The sequence below is a fragment of the Lonchura striata genome, chromosome 6, assembly GCF_046129695.1.
Source record: "Lonchura striata isolate bLonStr1 chromosome 6, bLonStr1.mat, whole genome shotgun sequence".
In the NCBI taxonomy this organism is placed as follows: Eukaryota; Metazoa; Chordata; class Aves; order Passeriformes; family Estrildidae; genus Lonchura; species Lonchura striata.
The window spans coordinates 10,749,927-10,774,850 of NC_134608.1; the positions used below are offsets into that span (position 1 = coordinate 10,749,927).

The 24,924-nt window shown below is 43.3% G+C and overlaps 1 protein-coding gene across 2 annotated transcripts in view; it reads right to left on the minus strand.

Moving 5' to 3' along the window:
• Positions 1 to 24,924, minus strand: part of RCOR1 (REST corepressor 1) — an 81,837-nt gene that overhangs the window by 24,584 nt on the left and 32,329 nt on the right. For both annotated transcript variants that reach the window (XM_021541375.2, XM_021541376.3), the window contains one exon: positions 16,398 to 16,481. In XM_021541375.2, coding sequence (XP_021397050.1) covers positions 16,398 to 16,481 — 84 coding nt within the window. The remainder of the gene's footprint in view (positions 1 to 16,397; positions 16,482 to 24,924) is intronic.

The window sequence follows — 24,924 nt, forward strand, 5'->3', positions numbered from 1 at the left end:
GCATGGACAGCAAGGAAATGGTTCTGTGCACTCTGCAGCTAAGGAAGCCACGTTTCCCACAGTCTGGACTCATTATAAACTTCAGCTCTCAAATGTGCTCCTTGCCTATTTTCTACCTTTATAAACACTCTTATGGAGTAGCATAGTATCCTTTAAAGCTTTTCCATCAAGCTGGGACAGTCCTCAATTATTCCTTCAGCTTATTAAACTAAGCTATAAGTTCAAAAGGTACTGGGAAAACAGAAAGGATAAATCAGAAAACACACAGCAGGAGAGCACCAGCCTCTTATTTTCAACTTGTCATTAATCATAAGAATTTAGATCTAGGTACTTAAAGTAGACATCCCATCTTTAGACTAGCCAATATGACATGTGACAGAAATCACAGACCTTCACCTGAAAAGGAAAAGTACAAAAACTTTGTGTTAATTTTCACAAAAAGGTGTTGAGAAAGAGGGACTTGTTAAGTGCCCTGCAAAAGTACATGAGAATATCAATACCGCCATGCATTCTGGCAGGAGAAGAGCATGCTATAAACACAGTACCAGTTCCACATTAGCAAGGACATTCCATGAGGTTCTTGTCCTTCCAAGCTCCCACCTGCACACCATGGCAATTACTAACAGGCTGACAAACCTGTTCATTGCTCCACATTCTAGATCCATTCAGTAGAAGTTTTATTAGCCTGCTGGAAAAAGGTCTAGCCACAACCATTCATTTGCACTGCTACAACACAAACACATCTGTCTTTCTAAGTCAACAAATTACTTCTAAGAACCATGTTGAACTGGGATGAAAACCATCCCTTCCTGCAAACAACATTTTCTTGCACAAGGGAAACATAATAAAATAGCTGCAAAGCCAGTGGAGGTGCTTGGGACAATGACCAACTTTCCAGGCTGAATTTGCTGCATTGCCTAATAGACCATCTTGAGGGTTACCAATGCCTAGTATGAGCCCTGAAAAATCAGCTTCACCATGGGAGGAAAAAAAAAAAAAAAACCAAAAAAACCCACAAAAAAACAAACAAACAAAACCACCAAAAAACCAAAAACAAAACAAAACAAAAAAAAACCCAAACAACTTGCAAAACCACATCACAAGCAGAGAACATGACCCAGAAGAGACATACAGGGTAAACAGGGGCAGAGAAGGGAACTGCCCATATACACACCATCTCTTCCCTCCGCATGCCCACTGTGGCAGGGAACATCAGCAGGATGGGAGCAGAACAGCAACTGCAGGTGCTTCCAGAGTTACAAAACCACATCAAGAACAAAGGCTGCCAGGAAACCCTACATGCAGCATTTCCCTGTAGTTCAGCTAAATGCTCTCTGCTTCCTTAAAAAACAGGTATTGCACATGCAGTGTTATATATTTTGTCTAAAGAGGACATGAAGGAAGGAGGAGGGAAAGGAACTGAATTCTCTCAAGTCCAAGGCTGGATTAAGCTCCTGAATGCTAAGTACTACTGCATTAACTACCTTGCTTTCACTGTGGAAAGATCTACAGCTCCTCATTTTACTTCAGCATCTTATCCTTTAATATATACAGAGAAGAGATGAGGTCATTTTCCTTTCTAGCTTATTATTTTTCTTATGCTTGATGTTAAGTAATGAAAATACACTTGCTCCTCAAAAAATCATTACAGCATTTTCTCTCCTAACTAAGCAAGAGTATTAGCTAGGTCCTCACATATCAGTAGGATTTCTCTTCAAGCAAGGCAATACACCACTGAGCCAAACAGTAGATTATTAGTGACTAGACATCATGAAAGTAAGCTTTCAGGGAAAGATGCTTTTACTGTCACGGTAGGTTCTGTGATGCCTCAGATCTCATTGTTACAGTGAAGGAAGAGAAAAAAAGAGTAAGTAAAAGGCAATAAGGCAGTAAACTGACCATGAGCACACAGCAGTAGTACTCCTAAACACTAAAAGAGCATTTGTGGGTGAGGGACAGACAAGGAGTACACCACTCTGCTCTCCTCTTGGCTTGTTTTCCTGCCTGCTTACTGCCAATCTAGCTCCTCCTGCTTGTCATTTCTTGGCTAATTGTGAGCTCACTCACTCTGATGCTTGCACCCAAGATGAATGACAGTCCCTTGAGCAATCCTTCCGATTGCTCTTCCTTTACCTTCCCCCTCCATATGAACTAAGCAAGGAAGAGCATGGCACCAGCTTAGTCACAGGATCCCTTTCGTCTCCCATACCAGCAGAGCCTGGAATTGCCACAAGCTCAATGCTTTACATGCCATACCAGATAAAGAAGTGTCCTCTTCCATCTCTGCCTCCCCTCCACACCTCTAGCAAGCACAGGGCAGCAGGCACGTGAAATTCTGCTCACTGTGTCTCAGTGGCATTCAGTCCCACTCAGTGTGCAACCCAGCAATCTGTTTAGACATCACAGTTCAGAGCCAGAGGAGCCTGGGGCAGAGCCCTGCTTACACCAGAAGACACAGCTTGCCAGCACAGCTCCAAGCTGCTTTTCAGAAGAGAACAAGCAAGAGCAGCAGAGCAATCCCAGCCCATTTCACACAGCATAAAATACACCACAAAGCACTTCTCCTACCAGCATAACTTTTCCCCAAACAGGGTTTACCTGTTTGGTATCCTCACCTCCCATCAAACTCATTTCCCTATGCCAGAAAAATATTTCAACACAGACCAGGCCAAATATACAGTGACACTTGAATAGAGACAGTTGTGTGACACAGGAGATGTATTGCTCCTGTGAAGGCTCTTGTTGCTACTAGAAACCAGATGGGGGGGAGGGACAGAGAAGAGAACCATAAAATATATTTCTTCACCTACTTGGCTACATTTCTTCTCTTATGTGCATTTTAGCTGTGCTGGGGTGAGCAGGATCACTCTGCCCACCCCACACCCAAAATGGAGGGAGCATTGGCCCAAAGAGCCCCTTCCTACAGCCAGTCATGCTCAGGAACACAGGAGTAGCACAAAAGGCAGGGATGCAAAGGGAACAGAGCCTCACATACACATTGTCACCAGCAAAGAGGGGCACAGAGTGCTCAGATGCTAAAAGACATCTCCTGAATAAGAGATGACTGAAGGACCCTGGTGTAGCACTAAGGCAGCCAAAGAAGTAAGGGAAATGGAAAGGGAGCGACAACGGAAGCACATAAAGATGCTTCCACCCCCTGCCCTCTACAGAGGGGAGTTTCACCAAAACTGTGCCCTTAACCCCCTGAATTTTGTGTTCTTGTTCCCAGCCAGCTTTCTCATAAAGACTTGCCTTTTCCTAACCCACCTCCATGCAAAAATTCCTCACCAGAGGCAAAAGAAAGGGGACCCTCTCAGCTGACAGAGGGAAGGAGGAACAAGAGCAAACAACTGCATTGCTGATTTTCAGTCCCACATCCTTGAGCAGTGAATTGAAACGTAAAACATGAGCATTTATTTCAGGAGGGCGAGAGAACTGTGAAAAGATAAATGCCTGAAAAGAATGACTCCCCTCATCACCATTTGATCACATTACTACCTGAGTGGGTTCTCCTGGAGAATTTCCCCCCCCTACCCAAATTGCTTGTCAATGACCCCACAAGGATCACGTTGTGTTCAGCAGACTCAGTGACCCCAAGCCAGGTTTGCAGCATAAGTGAGTGTGCTAAAGCCTATAGAAAGCAACAGGAATGCAGAGGTAGAGCTGTTGCTGCAACCTCAGCTCACCCCTATTACTAGGGTACTGCAGGAGATCTGAACACTTTGCATATTACGTGATGCAATACCCTGACAGAACAGGGTGAAATAAGGACAAAAGCAGCATCCTTTGCAGCCTCAGTAATGTGCTTCACAGGGTTTGATCAATACTGGAACCTGCAAGGAATTCTGGATGTTGCTATACATCTTTCCCTCCTCTCCATCTCCCCTGAGAACAGGAAAAAAAAAAAAAAAAAGAAAAAAAAAATAGTCAAGACCCAAAATAAATCAATACTATATAACAAAAATAAGGACGTGTAGACACGTGAAACTTTTCCAAATTCCAAAACACAATTATGATGGTACGCAAACAACCGAGCAGAGTTTTTGCCTCGCCTATAAAAACGAGCAGCTGCATTGCTGTCCCGCTGCTCGGGCCGCACCGGTGGAGCGCTCCTGCCACCTCGTGGTCCCAGCTCGGGAGAGAAAGCTGCCAAAAGCACACGGGTCTGCTCAATTGTCTCCCTAAACTTAGATGCAACTGGAAGCAGGGGAAGCAGGCAAAAGATCCTGAACAAAATCACTTAAATGAAGCTAAATCCCACTGATCTTAGTGGTTGTTCTAACCTTAATTAGTCTGGGTTTCTATTCAAAAGGTTCTTATGCCTTGGAAAAGCTACTTTCTTGGTAAGATGTGATGTAACAGGCAGGAGAAGAGAGGAAGACAGAGCACAGAAGTGTTTTGTGTCCTGTGCTGACCCAGCTGGGCAGGCACACAGCCTCCTTTAACACTGTTTCTAGAACAGAGAGTGCTAGTTACACACACACAAAGGCTACTTAAAAACCTCTTTACACAGCTGAAGGCACAAGAGGATTTGGGCTTCAACTCCACTGCATGTGCAGCAGGTGAGGATAAAGTCTGGATGCAATTCCAAGGCAAACTTACTCCATACCTGGAGAAGCTTACCTGATAGAACCAAGGGAAAATATGTTGCAGCAGGGCATAGAAACTTGAGTCATGGGACTCCACAGTACCTATCAACCTCCCACCCACTTAACCCCCTGTTGCTCAGATTTTACTTGTAAATCTTCTCTTGTCCACGCACCAAGGACCACAGGGTGCCACTGCATTAGAAGTCTCCTATGGCAGCAGGACCAAACTAACCACCCCTGTTCTCCATCCACCTCTTTCCACTTGGGAGCATATGTACCCGCCTGGAATCGCAGGGAACCAGACTGGCAAACTGTGCCACCCAAAAGCTCTTTCCCAGCACATCAGGTTCCTCACCCAAGCATGCAGTGAAAGGCATACAAGCACTGAGTGGTGGCTGACAGTATGGAGATGCTCTGACCTCCCAGGAAGGTCAGTCCTGGACCGTCCTGTCACCAGCCCTACCCACACAGGCTGTCCCTTTGTCCTGTACCAGCTCTGCAGCCACTCAAGGCACTGACCACCACCAAAGCTGAAAGCTATTCACAGAAGTTTTATACAGTTGTGTAGCATATAAAAATCCCTTCTGGGGAGGTTGCTCAAGCCTGAGAAGAGATAAGCCCTCCCAGTTTCAGCAAGGAATGACACTGGCTCAAGCCAAAAGTGCGACTCACTCCCTGCCCCAGCACAGCGCAGCGGCAGGGATGAACAAGCAGGTAAGAACAGGTCTATGTAAACTTGCACTGGTGAGGGAAAAGTTGTTCATAGAACCACACCTGGAGCACAGAAACTGCAGCCTGAGAGAGCACAAATCAAGGAATAAAATGGAGTGCCTCACTGGTGGGAGATTAATCCCTTTAAAAACCCTAATACCTATTGAGAGTTTTCTTTGTCACACAAAGGCAATCAGTCCCCAAGCAGTGCACACTAATAAACTAAAAAGAAACACTATTTCCTACCTCTTTTTTTATTATTTAATACTTCTCTTTGTATGGTCTGCACCTAAGGACAAGTTCAAAGCTGAAACCTCTGTGATGGTTAAAGATAACACTCATCTGCCCTTAGAGTTTGCTACACCAGCTAGAAAGCTGTACTACAGACACTGGGCACTGACCAATTGGCATAATTTTTGTGGCTTGCCAAAACTATATTAAACTCTTTGCCACGAAAGGCCTTTTGTTAGTACCCATGTAACTTTTAAAGCCTTTGCCAACGGGTGCTCCTTCCTGAAGTTGCACCCTCTGTTGACACCATCATAGCATGAAAAGTCTCAACAGACTGCATGTACACAGGGCAGTGTGTTAATGAGGACTGCCAGAAGGAAAGCCAGATGGGTGATGCCCTCTGCTGCTGCTGTATTCCTTCAGAAATGCCACAGTAAGAACATCCACAGAGGATCCTCTGGGAAGAAAGACTGCTCCTTATACATCCATCACATTCGACCTACAGACAGAAATTTGCTCTGCCATAGCAAATTAGTTAGCTTTAGCATAGTTTGCCATAGCAAACTGAACAGCACTATACTGGAAGGATGGCACAGGTTTAAATACCTATGGAGCCCTGGGTACCATGAACCAAGGTGCTGCCAGATGTGCTAGAGAAAAGGATGAGAGAGATCTGACAGGGCATTAACACAGAGGAAATATTGTCTTTGTGACCTAGCACAGAACAGGAAGAGCCAAATGAGATAACCATGGGACCTAAACTGTGACCATACGAAATCTGAGCATGGCTATCATTTAGCACTGTAAGCCTGATCCTAAATCAGACTCAGACACTGGACTGTGTTAAATGTAATTAACAGCAATTGATATTGGGTTTAAAACCCATGTGAGAACAGAAACCCAGCACACATTAGCTTCTGGCAGGGAGAAAACATTCATTCCCATGTATGACCCTTCCAAGACAGAAAGAAGTTACAGATAGGATAAATGCATACAGAAAACACCTGAACAACAAAGTGAGTTTATGGCAGAATAGCTCTTTGCATTATTCAGTAGAGTGCTCTCAATTCAGTCCGAGAAGCCCTAAAGCCAGATTTATTCTGCTGTTAAACTTTGCTTGAGTTCACTCTACTGGGAGGTTACAGCCTAGGATTATACACTTCAAATACAGGCAGCAACACACCCAAGAAACCCAAGTAGCAACTTGACCATTATCAATACAGTTATGACAAGAGGTATATTATTAAAAAAAAATTAATAATCATATTGTTCAGTGCAGGGGATTCTAACTTGGGTTAGAAAAAAATCCTTTACACAGACTTTCATGTAGAAACTATCATGCTGAATCCTTGAGAATGCCTGATCCAGTGAATGTTTTCCAAAAGTCAGTTTACTAGCAATCCAATTGAAGGCTTCAGTACCCTGCCTAGAAACATTCTCAGCTCTTCATCCACATCATGCTTTATACACTGAAATTCTTGGTCTGCAAAACAGTCAGCAGGAATACTATAAAGCTTCATTGAGTAACCTGCTGCCAACCAGCTTCAGAAGCCACCAAGAAATATCCAGGCTGAAAACACTCTAAAGAGGGTAAAACCTTCCACAAGGTCCATTTTCCAATCTCAAAGATATTTTGAAAGCTCCTAAAACCCAAAACTATTATATTCTCTGCTGTTGTAGGAATGCAGACTAATGAAAACTCTGTATCAGAGCCAGGCTTCCTAAACAGCATGTGTAACTCCACTTCCTCATAACACAGGGTCTTTGTGCAGCATGAGGGAACATGTACAAGGGGTATGCAGGAGCAGAATAGCCATCAGGTTAAATTACAGCTCATTATTATTGTTACTGATAATAAGGCCTGTGACAAGAAAGGAGAAGCCACGCTGACTCCCTTTATATCGGACACAAAAGCAAAAGAAATGATCAATTTGTTCCATGGCTACCTCCTTGAGGGATGCCACTTGGGCAGAAAGGAAGCATCAAGCAAGCCAGCAATCAAGAGGAAGGAGACAAGTCTGAGTCACACAGATGCTGCCCTCAGCAGAATGTGTATCACCCCACTACAGACAGGTCAGCCTTTGGGAGACACTAACACTCAGTGCATCCACTCCTGCACCTATCCTCTTCCTATAGGCTTAGAAGCAGAAGAGGTGCAAAACTGTGTCTGACCTCTCTAAGAAGTCCATGCAGAAATCCAGTAAGGTTCCACAACCAGATCTTGAATGACATCATCCTTACAGTAGCCTCTAAACCAAAGCAGTAGTGATGACAGATATTCAGGTATTAAAATACTTCCAAATTAAGTCAATTTAGAAAAAAATCAAGTTACAGATTCATACAGCACATGCTGAAATTTGGATTACATACAGGCTCTCAGCCCTCAAGGCTGACCCTAAGACACTCTGTGGAAAAGCCTATGATAAATCAATGTTACTAAACAGATGCTGGAATATCAGTGGTGGGTTACCATAGTTTTAGTCAGGAGTTAGAAACCCAGTCCTTACTGAGAAGTTATTATGCATATATATTACCACTAATTCTTGCAGTGTTAGAAAATTCACTATAACCCTACCACAGTTTGAACCTACACAAGAAGCACATGAACAGGGAAGTAACTTAAGGTAGAGTGCAAAAGTAAGAGTACAGGAAAATTAAATAGCAGGAGTGGTTCCTAATTAGAGCAAATGATGCCACAGCAAACACATAATGATGAGGGAATCTCTGGCACACGTCCTGGAGAAAGCCAAGCTGCTCTGCCTCCTGCACTAGCAGGTCTGTAAAGGTCACACTTAGCAACATGAACTCATCATAGCAAGCTGTTAGGGCTATGACCTCCTCAAGCATTCCTCCATTAAGACATCTCCCACAAGAGCTCCTCCCTGCCTGGGCACAGCTTCTATCACATACCTATAAAAACGTATTTGCTGACTAACTTTGCTCTAAGGAAAACTATTTTTTAAAAAATCATAGAAAGCTACCCTCAGCTCTGTGACCCTTCCTATGTTTTGCTCACAGCTACCATAAGAGACCAGAAAAAGAAACCCAGTCCTCTGAAATGCCCCAAGCCTGGCATTCCCAGCAAGACCGGAGCACACTCAGCCCGTGCCAGGGCTGGGCCAAGCAGCGCGAAGCAGCTGCAGCCTCCTCGTTCTCGTCACACTGGTCCTACAACTCGCAGAGCGCCGATCAGGCTGGCTAAGGCAGCTCCCAAACGAATTTCAGATCAAGGCTCACTGCCAGGTAACTCTTAACACAGCTATCATCACTCCATTACATCCACGCCATCCTGCCTCTAAACTTCTCTTGGGGAAAAAGCTTCTTCCGAGTGCCAGCACCGGTTCAATCCCACAGTAGTGGCTGCTGGCATTTTCAAAGTGGGTCAGCTTGACACGTTCAGAGAAGGCCTGGATCACACTGCAGTGAAAAGGAGGAACTAACAGGTGGCAGGAGAGAACAAGGCACATGAAGAAACTGGTGACTATCTCCCCCCTCCCAGCACAGCAGCAAAAACTCCTCCAGGAAAACACAGCTACCTTAGGTAAGACATCCTTTTCCTGGATAGTCTCCAACACATTATCTTCTTCAGGCTTTTTTGTTTTGTTTGTGGGCTTTGGGGGAAAAAAAAAATCAAACGGCAAAACAAACCACAACACAATTCAGTGTTTGTTACATTTGTTACAATCCATCCAAATATGCACCCTAGTTCTCACAAACTAAATTGCTTTCCTGACTCCACTACTGTGAAAGGGTTAAAAAATAATCTTAATTTAAATATGCATTCAGGATGCAGATACATCAACCTTCAGCAATAATGATGAAAGAACTGCTCTGAGATTTCTACACAGAGCTGCAACAGCAACTAGCACAGCAGATGACAAACAAAGGGGAAACTGCAGCTAAGTTAGAGGCAACTCAGCCATTTCAGGGATACACCCATAGCCTCTTAGTTCTGGTTATCATCTTTTTGCTATTCATAATATTGCTACTAAAAGCATCAAAAGTTGCCTTAGTTAAAACTAAAAATTGCATTACTTCGCCTTCGTCTTTTGAGCATTTTCTGAAGTGCAGTGACTGCAGCTGCTGGGAAAAGTGGCCATGACATTTATATTATTTCTATTCTATTTCTATTTCATATTATTTCTACAGTTAAATTGAAGCAGAACCTTAAATTAAACACTAATTCTTTCACTTCTGAATTCATGGAGATGCATTCTTCAGCTACTGTATTTACATCCAAGCTTCACAGCTGCCAGGTTCACTGTATAATATGGAATTTGGATTAGGGATAAACATAAACCCAATTCTGCTTTTACATTAATCCTTTTTGCTGTCACTGGGACAGACAACAAACTGAAGTTTCTAGGTAAGGAGCATACACAAACAGCACAAACCGAAGTTTGGATTTTTTTGCCATCTTTACTTGAGCAACAAAAGGTCAGCATGTACCTTCAGGAGACAATCACAACTCCTGAAGTCCACCCCTTAGAGACCTAGCAGCTCTTTTTGCAGTACTCATACTTTTACTACTACAAAAAAGAAAAAAAAAAAAAAAAAGGAAACCAACACCACAACAAGCAGAAAAATCCCAAACAGCAGAAGCACAATATATATGCATCTTCTTTCACAACCTCCCACAGCACTCAGACAACTACAAAAAATCCCCAAGTATAACCTCAGCTAAGAGTTCCAAAACCTAAGCAGTTCCTATTCTCCCATCCCTGGCCAAGGTGGCTGCACTTTTACTGAGCAGCAACACAACCTTTTGTGGAGTCACAAATCAGGTCACCTTAGAGGATGGAAGGGAGAGTAGATTCAAAAGAAAACAATTTCAACTGTTTCAAGGACCCTGATTAGGTCATGATGGAGAGGAGGGACTTAAAAACAGCTTTTCTGATACATAGAAGACTATATCCTCTGCCTCGCTACTGCTGCCTGAGGAAGGGTGCCTGTGTGGTGGGGAGGACGTGGCTCTCAAATATCCCTGAAGCAATACTCCCTTCCATTTTAAATGCATCCTGTAAATAGGGGCTTTGTTTTCTAAAAGGGAGATTTTAAGATCAGCACTTTCCCCAGTCTACACTCTCCCATTTGTGGTTTTCTGCTCATATTTATTTATTGCTAGGGCACTCTACACCCCATGGAAAATGAGAGCTAATGATAATAGTGATGGAGTCACACATTCACAGAATTCACAGGACAAAATAAGTAAGCCAAGGGGAAAAGACTATGTCCAAACATAATCTCTTCTTAAAACAGCTATGGCTTAGATACATACTGAAAACAGAGACCAACCACAAATATCATGATCAGACACATGCAGTAATCCTTAGAAGACATTCTCATGTTCTTCAGTCATTTTAAATTAGAGACTAGACAAAATAGACTCCCAAGCTTGCTCTTCTCACTTTGGAAGAAAAACTAGAATAATCCAGAGTCCATTTTATGCAAAGATTAACCCTTGAACTAAAGCTAGAGACAGACTCTGGCCACTTAAACCTGCAACCTGCCCTCCGAAATTCTGGCATTCTCCATCACAATGGAGAAGAGCTACCAAAATTCACTTGCACCCTAAGAAGGCTGCTGACACACCAAGGACCAGGGCACACTTAAAAAATGTAGTTGGGACTTTTCAAATCCTGAATGCCAACTCACAACTTCTTAGGGCGGAGCACCACACGCTCCCAAACAGTTACCCAGCCTTTGGCACAGTTAACTAAACCTTGCCCATCCAAACACCACAGGGTTAATATCTTTAGTAACCATAGCAACCAGCATTTCTTCCTCCACCAGAGCCTCAGCTGGCACATTACTGCCTTCCCAGCATCAGGTTTTGCAGCACATTTAGGGACTGTTCCCTTTCCCCCCAGCCACAGGGTGTGGCCAGGCACATTAGGAGGATGATGGAGCACTCAGCTGTTTCACCTAATTCTGGCATTTCTCTGTCTCCATGTCTCCTGGGTCTTTTTATTTCCGCTCCACAGAGGGAAGGATGTCCGAATTCCCACCATGTGCACCAAGGCAGGCATAAGATAAAGCAGGGAGCCAGCTGCAGCCTCAAAACAGGAGATGCCACAGGATAACATAGGAAGGGACTGGTGAATGCTAAAGTTGGCAATGCCAGTCAGTCATCAGGTCAAACAGAACTAGCATTGCAAAACCAGAAAATCCAGCTGCCATCCATGATCCAGTGTCCCACAGGTATTAGGAACAGTGTTTGCCTGCTCAGTGACACCCCATAAACTGTAAATCCACTGGATATATCCACCAAGTTATCAGTGAGAAAATAAAACACTCCCATCTAGCAGCACATATATTCTGTCAAGAAGAGAGATGAAAAATTAGTTTCAAAGCAGAGCTTATCACTAACAAAACAATACATCTTTTCTTCTTGTAATTCACTTCTGAACTGCAGATGCAAAAAAGCAATAATCACATCCTACCCTCTCACCTGGTGTCCACGCCTCACTCCTGGGCAGCTGCTGCATGCCAACACTTGCTCATTTCTAAACCAACCCAAAGTCATTTTTTTGGTTCCACTCACTGGTGTGCTTGGCACACAGAGAGAGACACTGCTGTTTTATTAATAGCTTCATGCTGGCCCAGCTCGATCCTGTGCAGGGTTTCCACAGCATCGTTACAATGCATTTTTCACTATTTCCCCTCCTCCTTCACCACGTGCCACTCCAAGAGAGCAGATGCCTGTCTTGCTGAGGAGCTGTTCCTGCTCCTCAATGTCACCTTGCTCAAGGCATCATTCTTCCTCCGGTGTCATTCCCCACCCTCTGTGACAGAGTCCCAGCACAGCCAGAACAGCTGCCCTCCATGGCACCAAGTCCACAGAGTCTCTCGGGAGTTCTCACTTTGAGAGCAAGCTCTTTGTGAGAGGTGTGACCCAGCCACACAGCACAGGGTATTTGGAGCAGAACTAGAAGGGGAGCAGTTATTTTAAGTCCAATGTTCAGTTACTGCATAGTGACATTTCATTCTTTCGTCTTCAAAAGAGAAAGGACAAACTCCTAGTTTTGGGTTAATTTTGTGACTACTATGGTAATACTGCTATGCAAGTGACCCTTCAGACAGAAGTCTGGCAGTAGATATGGCCCATGCTGGCAGCATTCAGCTTTGGTACTAATATGGGCAAGGCAGTAAGTGGTTTGTACCCAGGATTAATGGTTAACAAGGCAGAGGATAAAAAAAAAAAATCTGCAATATGCCAACAAATACTTTTGCTTTCATGTTCTCTAATACATCCATCACTTCATGACATCCAGGTAAAAGGTTTCTTCAGTATGATTAAAACATTTCTTCAGCACACAGGGTGCATGGGACCCAAACAAGCTTTTAACTAATTGTGTGAGCCTGGAGCATCAGGTACGCAGACATCCACCAGGTCTTGGCTGACACACTGCTCTTTCTGGGATTCATTTCAGCAGCTTACAGGAGACCCTCCCACAGCCTTCAACAGTTTAGCCTGCCCTCTGCCAAACCCATCAAGTGCACTGCTCTGAGCACTGTCACAGACCTGCTCAGTGATTTTTAGCACAGATTCCTCTTTAACAAAGCTGGGTTGCCTAATTTTCACTCATTGCACAGAACTCTCCTGCTAGCTGGAACTCACCAATGTACAGCCCAAGGGGCTACACCAACCTCCTCGAGACCACAGGAGGACTCCTTCCACTTGCAATTTCACATTGCCAATGAATGATCTCCCCCACCAAGGATAATACATCACAAAAAGCCATAGTTTAAAAAGGTATCAAGAAACACAAGAATCCATCACTTCCCTGGATAACTTCCAGTAGTCAATCTCCAAAATAAACCTCCACACACTTGGACATTTCATTTCAGTCTGTGTGGGTTTATTTTGCAGCTATCTATTTGTATTATGTGTGTCTCTTATTATGTCAAAATTTCTCTTTGAGAGAATAATTGACAATAGTCCTCTTTCAGTCTCTTTTCAGTAAGCTAAATAGATGGAGTTTGCTTCAGCTTCTGTTTCCAAATTGCTCCAGCAGCTCCTGTCTCCACCCTTTTCTCAGTTTTTAAACACTAAAGCCAAGGTTCACTCCCCTGAATGCTGCTGGGTGGAGAGGCAGCAAACTGTTCCAGTGACTACCTCACTCACTACACCCACATCATCTTCTGGGTCAAGCAGGACACTGGGAAGTTTTGCTGAATCACCTGCCCACTGTTTCCCCAAGACTGCTCTCTAAGCCTTTTCTTTCCAAATACCAGGCTTGATGTAGAAAGCCAGAGATTTCAGTGCTGAGATTCATAACCCTGCAGTTGGGTCATTAAGAGCCCATTGCATTGGCAGCAGTCCAAGTAAGGAAAAGACCCAAAGCACTCTACAAGACTGTCAATACCATTAATTTTATTTACCATCCTGTCAGTCTACAGCCTCATCCACAATTCCATATCAATTCCCACATCATTGATGGAAATGCTGATCATCATCAGTCCTCTCACACATCCCTTTGAACATCATTTAATTCGGATACACTGTCAACAATGCCAAGACTTGTCAGTGAACTTGAGAGACACTGGAGAGACCTCCTGTCTCCTGATGTTCTTTCATCATAAACCATAAAGCAGATTAGAGAACTCTGCTTGTGATACATTTAGTAAGTGTTCTATAGCCATTGCAGAGTACTGGTGTTTAGGAGGAAGTTCCCATCCTTTGCAAGGAAGGGGGATGGAATCAGGCTCTCATGCAGTGTCTAACAGCTCTCTTGAATACATTAGAGCAATACATTTATTTCTAACAATCAATCCATTTTTAGTTTCAAAAAAACCAAAAGTGCCTACCTTCAGCAGCATTTGTTTTTCACAGTTCATTTTTAAGAAATGTCATATAGAGACAGGAATACCTGATTCCTTTCAAAAGGATCAGCTCAAATTGACACAAAAAGCTATGACCAACCAGCCCTCACCCTGCTCTCTCATTCCCTGTACAGCTCCCCCAAGGTCCTCTCAGCTATCTCTGACAATGCTCCTTTGGATTTTTACTACTACCTAATAGTAAAAAAAAGATACCTGATTTCTTAACTCCATCCCTCTGTATCAAATAGGCACCTGGGAGGTATCTTTTGTGCCATGTATGGTGCATTAACCTCATACTTTACTTCCCCAAACTTGAAATGAATTTTACTATTTTTTTGCTGCACCTCTTTTGGAAGGTGAACTCACTAGGGAGTCTTATACTCTTACTAAAATATTCAATATCTTGAGAAATTCATACTAGCCCTCCTCTTACATTCATGTTGTTTTCCCCAACTCTTTTACTGTACTAACAGACAACTGCCACCTAGTTTTTATTTATCCATGTCAAACTACTTTTCAAATTACTTTTTATGTTCATTACATCTTCTAAGCAGATAATATATCCTCTCTATGCTCTATGAGTATACTTCTGTGCCAATTACCACAGAATACTCGGTTAAGGATTATTTTATTCCGTTCCATATATCTTCCCTCATTTTCCTCTTCCATTCTGTCTTCCCTCTTGAAGATACCAGTTTCCTATCTAAGATTCCAAAGCTGAGCCAAGATTCAAAAGCCATTTACAGTTGAGAGGCCGCTACAGGAATCCTGTGTCACAGAAAACCCATGAACACTCACTCCTCTTGGTGATGACTATTTCTTGCTCTTACACCTTTTGAGCGGTTTCTAGTCGTAAATAACTGTCAAATACATTCCTCTCTTCATCAGTCTTATTTATTTCAGCACCCAATAGCCAGCAGGGAACAGACAAGGAGAGAAGGCAAAAGTGATCCTTGCAAAGCCCTTTTTATCTGCAGATCAGTACCATCATCGTTCTGTAACTTAAGGGTAACAGGGTAACGTGCTCAGTGGAACAAATGCCCCAGGGCAGAGCACAGGCCCTTCATGACAGAGCCAGCTGGTGCACAGTCTCTGCTGCCTTGATTTGCAAATGCCACTACATCTTCACATGTGCCTTATCATGCATCCCAGGCCTTGGGTCTACAGGAAAATCAGGTATTCACTTAACAGTGCCACCACAAAAACTGCAGAGGAACAGAATGCATGATTCTCATTCTTGGCCCCCAAAATTAGAAAGGATAAAATGGAAAAAAACAAAAACAAAAAAAAAAAAACCAAGGTATAAGCACGAAGTCAAAGTAAGCTCTTTTCAGCTCCCTTCCCCAAAAGCGCTTAGGTTTGGTTACTGCATTCAAACAGCAGCCCTTTAATCAAGGAGTCCTACTTATTCATGAGGAGAACCATAGCTAGACAAGCCTTTCAAACACAAGTTCTGCCATCTGGCAGCAGCACTGAGACTTGTTCCCAGACGCACACAGAGTGCTGTTAATTGCCCTCACGTGGACTTGCAAGGCACTGCAATTGTTCTGGAATTTAAAACCTCCATGGGCTCCAGATGTGGATTTGTCTTTGTGGAGGAAAAGGTACTACTAATTACCAAATACTTCCCGGACCCCCCACCCCCAAGCACTTTTCATTTTGCTCTCCCCTGTTATTTCTATCATCTTTTACAACACCAACAGGGAAAAAAAAAAAAAAAAAAAAAAAAAAAAAAAAACAAAAACAACAAACAACTGTGTAGTTCTGCAGATGAGTAGCTTCAAGAATTCATACCACGGAATAATGTTTGTCACATTTCTCTTGTTTTCCCTGTCCCTGTGGATTTGACACTGAGCAGCTGCCCAGTGGAGAACAAAGATCATCGGGGGACTGCTTTGTAGGCTTTTCTTCTTTCAAATTAATTTTAATTCATAATGGAAAGGTCACAGACATAACCTCTCTACCAAAACTGGCAACTTTGCATTCTTGAAGTGATACATGTAAGAAAAGAAGGGAATAAAAATAGTTGAAGAGACTTACATTTTGCTTCAGACAGATTCTGGTTAGGTGACCAGACCAGCATGCCGAGATTCTCTCTCTCCTGACTTCGCCTTGCAAGTTTGGCTTAAGAGAAAACAGATACAAACCAAGTTACAGAGAAAGTAATTTCAGATGCAAAATGGATACAAAAGCAACTTATTACATATCTGAAACATTTAATCAAGATATAAAACCCATCCACAGAGTTAAAAACCCCATCTTCCCATTCAGACCTGAGGCTTTTCCTTGTTTCTTCAATGCATCACCCTCTATATAACATGACAGATACTGCACACTTTCATGCAGTACACTAAGCAGCATACGTTAGATCTAAATTAAAAGTTAATTAATGTTTCTCTTCCAGCACACTTGATTATTTTTCTTCCAGCCATCATTAAATGAAAAAGGGAGGAGCTAGGCTCAGGCAGCAGGCTTCAAGCCCTGGACATCAAGAGACTGCAGAGTGCAGACAGATTAACCCTTCAGGGTAGGCACATGCATAAAACCTCCCACACTACACTTCTGAGCACCTCCTGCACGTCCCAGAGCCCTTCTGTGCCTCCATCCCCCAGACCATCAGGAATGCCCACCCAGGTGACACTGCATCCCTCAGGTCACAATGAGGTCCCAGTCTCAGCTGCTCCAGAGAAATCCAAATGCATTCACACCCACACTGAGACACGAACCCACACTCAGACAACAAGCCTGGTATTAACCAGCCTAACTCCTGGCTGGCACGAGAGCTCTGGGAGTCTCAAGTGAAGATCCACAGCTGCAGGTAGTTCGAAAAAGCAACTTCAAACTAAGGTACGTTTCAAGAGCAAGCTCTTGTCAATTCTGATGATGTTCAGTCACAAGCAGTCAAAAGAGGAGGAGGAGGAAGAGGCAAGAAGAGAAAAAAGGAGCTCCCTCCTTTGAGTCAGCACACACACAGCCAGCCCAACCACCAGCCGTGGCAGAAAGAAACCTGCAAATCTTGTTATGAATAAGTACCTGCAGCACTATTTTCACTACAAAATGCCACATAACGCTCAAGTTTTATGCAATATTTCAACACAATGCTATTTTCTCTGCACTGCACAATTAGACATATAACCACCACTTCAAGATGCATTAAAACAGGTCAGAAAAGATCTATTAACACCAAATTACACTACAGTACTATGAACACTCATGTTTTCACCACTGTTTCTAACCTGAAATCTGCTCAGCTAAGAACAGTCAGGGTTTAGATGACAAAAATATTTTAACATTAAATTTCAAGTATAAACAGCACATATCAAAAATAACCACCTATCAGCAACATATTTACACTGAACTAGCGGGTTTCTTTCATGACGGACAACATTATTATCCTTCACTCGGGCTTTTGGGAAGGTTTCACATTGTTTTAGGATGGTTAGCAACTGTACATACAAGGTATTTTGCACACTCTCCATGTTCATTAGTTTCTACACTAAGCAAAAAAAAAAAAAGTGAGAAGAGACATCTGTTGGCACGAGACGGGAGGTGAAGACCAGACATAGAACACAAAGAGTGAAATTAAAATTACAAGTCCTGAAACATTTGGCATTAAATTTTACCTTCTTCCTCATTTCAAGTCTAGGCTGGAATGCAAAGAAGGAGTCAACCCTAACGCTCCCCTTTATCAAATTTTTCTCTTCACTCTCCTTATCCAGGATGGCTTGTTCTACTAAAGTCTAACATGGAACAGAAGAGTAAAAAGTCTCTCTCCTCACTTTAACCTACACTGAAAAGCACATACTTATTCCATAAAAATACTCAAAGACAGCAATCATCAGTCAGGTCTCCATGAATTTAAACACTTCCAACCAAGTCCCAGCACACCCCCAGTATCCACTGCAGTTCACGAGCCTGATGCCAAAACACTGACAAGTGAGGTGAGGTGTAAGACCAGGAAATGTCAGCCTGCCTTTAGCAGAGAATCCACCTAACTCAGGAAAAGGAAAAAGTTTTCTCCCAGTTTAGCAGTCTGAACCTCCTCTGCTCTGGGACACATCAGGTGCACACCCCACCCCAGCTGCCCCATCAAAAGCAGTGCTCCACTAGCTCAGCTCACCCACAGTAAGCTGGGTGAAGTTTCACCTGCTATGGTTAAAACCCACGTTAGGCTTTGGGGCATTGCAGAGGGAACCCCACAGCCCTTCCAGGCTGTGACCTGAACCAGCCCTAGGAGGTAAGACCCAGTGCAGGGAGGTGCTGCAGGACCTCATGGCACCCAAAAGCAGGGTGGCAAAATGTGCTCCTCATGCTGCGTTGCAGCTCAACAACAGGTACCCAGGAACTTCCTCTACCAAGGAAATGCCTTCAAGGGTTAGGAGCTACCTCCTTCCAGCCATGCACTCCCTCACTGGGCATCACACACAGAGGTGCCTGCAGATGCTGGGCTTCATGCCACCCTCAGGACCTGCTTCTACCCAATCCCACAGCCCAGCGTCTTCCTCTCTCCAGCCGCCCTGTAGCACCAACCAGCCAAGTTACACTGGGCTGAATGGTGTGAATGGGTGTGAAGCAGCATCTCCAGTGTTCCTGCAACTTATCCCCTGTTCCACCTCTCCACCCTCAGGCTTCATTTCTTGACAGCTGTAGAGGCCAGTCCAAGGCAAGTTATGCTGAAACTCATGCTTTTCTGCAAAGGGCAGAAGCACCTAAAGGCCAACACACAAAGATGGGAGTGGGGATGCTCCTCAAACATCCATAAAGGCTGATTCTCCCTCCCTACATTCCAAGATGCTCACCAGTTCCTTCACCTTCTGGCACCACATCCTCCCCAGCACCCCCTCTTGAGCCCACAGCCCCACATTTACTGTGCCTCATATCTAAGGCAGACATGACAGGCATTCTTCCAGTGCAGTACTGACCCCACCATAAATATACTTAGCAGAAGTACTGGTACTGCATGATGTACCAACGAAAAGCTTAAGAGCTTGCTCAGAATTTGGAAGCACATCGAAATGAAATGACTGCTTTAGAGCAACAGCCATGAGAGCAGAAGAGGGGCCTCAGAGCAGAGTGGCTGTTACATCCCTTTATAGCAGCATTCCAAGCACAGCTGCAATGCTCACCAATACTGTCCCATGCTTCTGAACAAGGACTACCAGGATGAATTCTGACACTGCACTTCAGTGGTAAAGCTGTAAAGATAATTCAATTTTATCTGTTGCATATTTCATGTAAAAATAGCCACATAAGAAGGGCAAGGGTTACTTTTTTTTAGGAGAACAGATCAATTTAGGATCAATGAGGTTTGCTTGTTTAAGCAACTGCAGTTAAACCAGTGCAACCTGTGTTTAGAGAAGCTGTATAATGGCAGACAAGAAGATCTGACATTTCAGGTAATCCTGCACTTTCATGTCTCTACCCACCAGATATTTGTAAAGTCTCTGCCACAGCCATTAGTTCCGTGTCACAGTTGTGGGAGCAAACACTCTGGAACACTGTTAGCTTTCCCATTTGTCCCAAGTCTGTCAGGAACCATGGTTGCTTCCTCCAAGAGGCAAACTCCTGCTACAAGCAGCATCCGCTAAATTTTGTTCCACTATCAGAATTCACAGGGAATGCAAACTTCCAATGCCTTTACCCAGGCAGAGAAGTGCAGCCCCAGCCAGGCATAGTATCATGTTGCTTTTTCCACAGCAGTTACCATATCTCTCTCTTTTCTTGCCACTAGAATATAACCCTACTCCACAGACTATACACTAAAACTCAGGAGAGAACCAATTCAGCTTAAAATTCACTTTGAGAAGAAAATGTTATTTTTATAGTTTGTCCCATTTTACAGATGTGGTTCACTGCACAAGCCAAAAAAGTTCTACTGTGCAAGAGAAGAGATGGAACAAAGCAGAAGACATATATATCAACATTATTCTAAAATAATACTGATATATATTGAATATCAATATATATTGATATTCTAAAATGTTGTGGGAGCTTTGGGGTTTTTCCCCCCTCCCTGGAGCTGTGAGGACACATCTCAAAACCAGTGTGCAGAACTACCTTGATTTGCACAGGAGAGAAACAACATGTCCCCTTAATTTCCCATCAATTCTACCCAAAGGCTGAGGTTCTCCATCCCTGGGGGCTCCCTGAGCTGATGCACAGACCTGGCACATGCAAGAGCAGCACACTAAGATTTGAAATCCTGATCCACAGCAGCTAAGGCTCTCCTCACCTCTCCCCAGGAGCTGTCAAGCCAGGACATCTGATAGAGAAAGGGAAATGGGTGTCTCCAAACAGGAAATACCAAAGGTCACCATACCAGTGTACGTACATCAAGTCCCCCCTATGGGTCAGAAAATACGTTCCCTGTCCTTCTGACCCCTCCCCAATTTCAAGTTAGCCATAGAGTAACTGGCATCAGAAGGAAATTTATCAGAAGGTTCAAGAGCACCACTGCAAAAAGAACATTGTGTCCCCTTCCACCATCTACCTGACAAACCAAAGCAGGGGATCCACCTGAGCTTTAAAAAAATAAAAGTAATCCAACAAAAAAGCTGTTAGCTTTAACTCAATACCAGTTCCTGGTTTTCTACCACATATATTTGGAGACAAGGAAGAAGAGTAAGGAAGCAGGGACAGTCAGGACACCTCCCTTACCCACAGCACCAGTTTACACCATCTTAAGAACCAGGGGTGGAATGGACACCATACACAAGGAGTGTGCAGGAAGGCAAAACACTGCCTGCAAGCAGCAGCCCAGCACTGCACAGCTCCAGCCTGACACATCACGTTTTATTTTTCTTCTCCAAGTTTGAGAATAAACATGCCAGAATAAACTCAGTAGGAGCAGAGGCCTCTCAAAGAGCCACCAATCACTCTGTCATCTGCTATTTTGCTTCTGTGCAAGGTAGCAGTGCCAGCTCCCACTTGAGAGACCTGCTCCATCTCACAGCTCTCACCAAGGATGCTGCATGATCCAGCCACAGCTGTGATCCATTCAGGAGCTTTAAGTTTCGTCTTGACACCTGTACTGACCCCTTGGAGAAACAATACTCACCTCCTGCAGATGACAAGACACATTTTGCTTCTAGTTGCATCCTGCCCAAGTCAAAGTGAGGCTTGGGCAGGATGCCTCCAGCATTTTCCCTTCTCCATAACCCTCCCAGTAGTCTCTGATGTTTTTGCTGTTGCTGTTTGCACAAGGCATTTCAGAGCTATTGAAACCCTCTGGATTTCAAAGCAAAGCACAGTAACACATGACTAAGTGAGAGCACTGCAACACAACCCTGAAGAGTGGGACCCTGCTCTAGTCAGCTGCTTCTGTTATTTAGAATAAGGTAACTCAGAAGAGTAGGTCCATAGTCAGGTGCTGGATACAAATACATACTTCTGTACCTTCTCTGGGCAGCAAACATGAGCATTAAACCAAAGTTTAAAAGAACTTGCCATAAAACTACAGGGAATTCTTCAGGTACTGAACTTTTGCAAAACAACAGGTAAGAATATACTTCCAGATCCTAACAATGTCTTCCATTAAGTTAAAAAAGGTTATACAACAACTGAAATACCCAAGTTAAAGGATGGCAAGATTCCCACCTAGAAAAGCTACTGTTTTACTAACAGCACTTACTGATCCCCCCCACCCATATGGTACTAACTAATTTTTTTTATCACACATTGCAGATTTTAAAAGAAAGTGTAAGAAATACCTCTTCCTTTTAATATGAAACCCTAAGCATTGTATATAAAACATGCATTGTATAATATCCAAAGGTGAATAAATGCTTTTATTGTTTAGAAGAGCTGGAGTTACCATACAGTAACTTAGCTGCTGAATGCTTCTTAAAGCAGTTTTGGATCAAGTCTAATGTATTTACTTCTAGTAAAGTGAGTTTTAAACAAGTACTTCCATTCCCAACTCTGCATTTTCTTTATCAATGCAGAACTTAAATTTATTGCATAGTGTAAAATTCCCTATTTACAGTACCCATGATGCCTATTAAACAAAATAAGACAAGGGAGGCACAGGCTCCCATAGTACAAAAAAATTCTCTCTTAGGAGTTCACTGGTATTACTCAGGCTCACAGTGTAATTGTAAATGCACAGCTGTGGTACAAGAGCACAACACCTATGTGACACAAGAGAATTCAAACAAAATTGAGTCAGAAGGAAAGCTTTTTCCACCTTCCTTCCCCACTACTGGCACTGGTGTCCCAAGCAGCAACTCAAAGACATTTGAAGAACTTTGCTGCTCATCTCCACTTCCTTCTGCATGTGACTTCTCCCTGAGTCAGCAGATAATGCTTGTGATCCCCTTTCATTCGCGTTTCCCAAGGACTGCCTAGTCATAGCAGCTGGTACTTCATAGAAATACCATCACTGAACAGACTATAGCAGCATTAAATGAAACAGAACTGGAATCCTGCAAACTGAGAAACATTTTTTAATTAAAAAGCTATAAATGAAGCAGCAGTTAGCTCTTCCTATACATGACTACACCCGGCTGGCACTATAATCTATATGCAAATAAAGTTCTGAGGGCATTTTTGTATCTGCCTAGGGAAACAAAAGCAACTCTTTGGGTTTCTATACAGAGCAGCAGCACTGGAAACATGGGGTGAAGAGCATTATTGCCTCAAAATGACTGTAGGTGCTGTGCTACCAAACCCCACAGTATCACATTACAACTGTGAGCAAAATATTGCTTTAAAAATTACCCAGTTAAAGATTAATCACCCAGCAATGATTACAAAGGTCACTTTGCAGTGATAAAAATTATTACCATTAGAAGAACGGAAAGAGAAAATGAGAAAAAGCATAGATAGCAATAGTTGCCTTTTCTCTAAAGTAATCAAGTTCAACCCATCCTAGTTTAAACTCTGCATCCGTGTATTTTCATTTTTAAACCTTTTAAGAACACATTTGATCCAAGATGCCTTTCCAGTTTAAGAGCCAGCAGTAATGCAAAAGCTGTGGCCTACATTCTGCCCACAGCCCAGGCCAGACTAAACAATAAAGCCAGAACAGATGTTGAGGCCTTGCCTTGTATTTTTTTCTGGAATAATAGGAGTCCACTCATTCTCTCCTGCAAGCAGGTGGCACCAATGTGCAGCCATAGATGAAGTCTGAATAACTATACAAGCAAACAGCCTTTCAATATGCACTTTAAGTGTGTAAAATTTTCTACACCCATACAATTCCAACCTGAACTCTTTCAGTGAGTTCTGCACATAGAAGCCCTGCAATCCATACACGAGCAGGAAGCACATTACCCCACCAGAAACATGAATATATACCCCTGGCACTACTCAGCATTGAGCTGCACACCTCTGCTAATCACAACGGGCTTTTGTCTAGACATGGCTGGGGTTTTGTTCTGAAACATGAAAGGGTCAGGATTTCTTAAAGAGAAAGTATAAAATTAAGAGGACAGAAAATGCACATTTGATCAAGATTTCATCAGAGATCTCTGGCAAGCCTTTTAAAAACGCCATCCACTTTCTTTTCTTTCAAGGAGGACAGCTGCTAACTATACCACAGCAATCCTGAATGCACAGCCAGAAAGCAGCAACCAGAACAAAGCCAAAGCCTGCAGCACACGTGTCACACTGAGCCAGTGAGGTTCACCTGCCCTCCCAAGCACGCTTCTCCCTGCTCCACAGCTTCTGTTCTCCCCCAACACTGACCCAACAAGACAACACTCCTTCCTTCCTTTTTTCCCTTCCACACTATTCCCCTTCCAGTCGCATTCAGGTGACTAAAAAGTTACACAGGAATGCCTATATGCACGCAAGTTAATACCCACATATAGAATTTAATATATAGAAAAGGAACAAAAATAACACAGCAGTTTCCTCAAGTGCTGGGTCTTGTGCTTCTGACAAACATCTAGACACTGCTAAATCTATTTGAAGCCAAAGAATCTACTGACGAGGGAACAAAGATAAGGCAAATAAATCCTCTCTTTCCATCACAAATCTTGATTCTGCTGCCTCCTCTGATCTTTGACAATCAGCAACTCCTGCATGCACAGCTCCACGTTCATACAGCCTCCCATTTCTTTACCAAGCTAGCCCTCAGCTCTTCCCACCCCCTGAACGTGGTCCTCTGTTTTGTTCCCTTAAGAACAAGAGCAGCTGCTTGGGCCCAAGTCCTGCCCATTATTCACAGACAGCACTTAGGAATAACAAAACCAGGACCAACAGAGAGACATCCTGAGCCTGGTACTGTATCTGCATCACTGGATTTAATGGCCCTTCATGGAAGGAGGGAGTTAAAAAAAAAAATATCCATCAAATAGACTAATCCTTTTTGAACCCATTTGTAATTTTGGCATCTACAACATCCTGTGGCAGAGTGCTTCAATTTAATTATATATTTGTTGTCTGAAGGAGAACAAAGAAAGCCCATGCACACACTCCCTTCTCTACTCTGAAGCTGTTACCCAGTCATTTCATTTGGTGGCCCCATTTCCTGCCTTATGAGAAGCAGAGAATAACTGCACCCTGTTCACCTTGTTTGTGCCTCTTGTAGTTTTACAGATCTTCTACTACACTACTCTCAGTC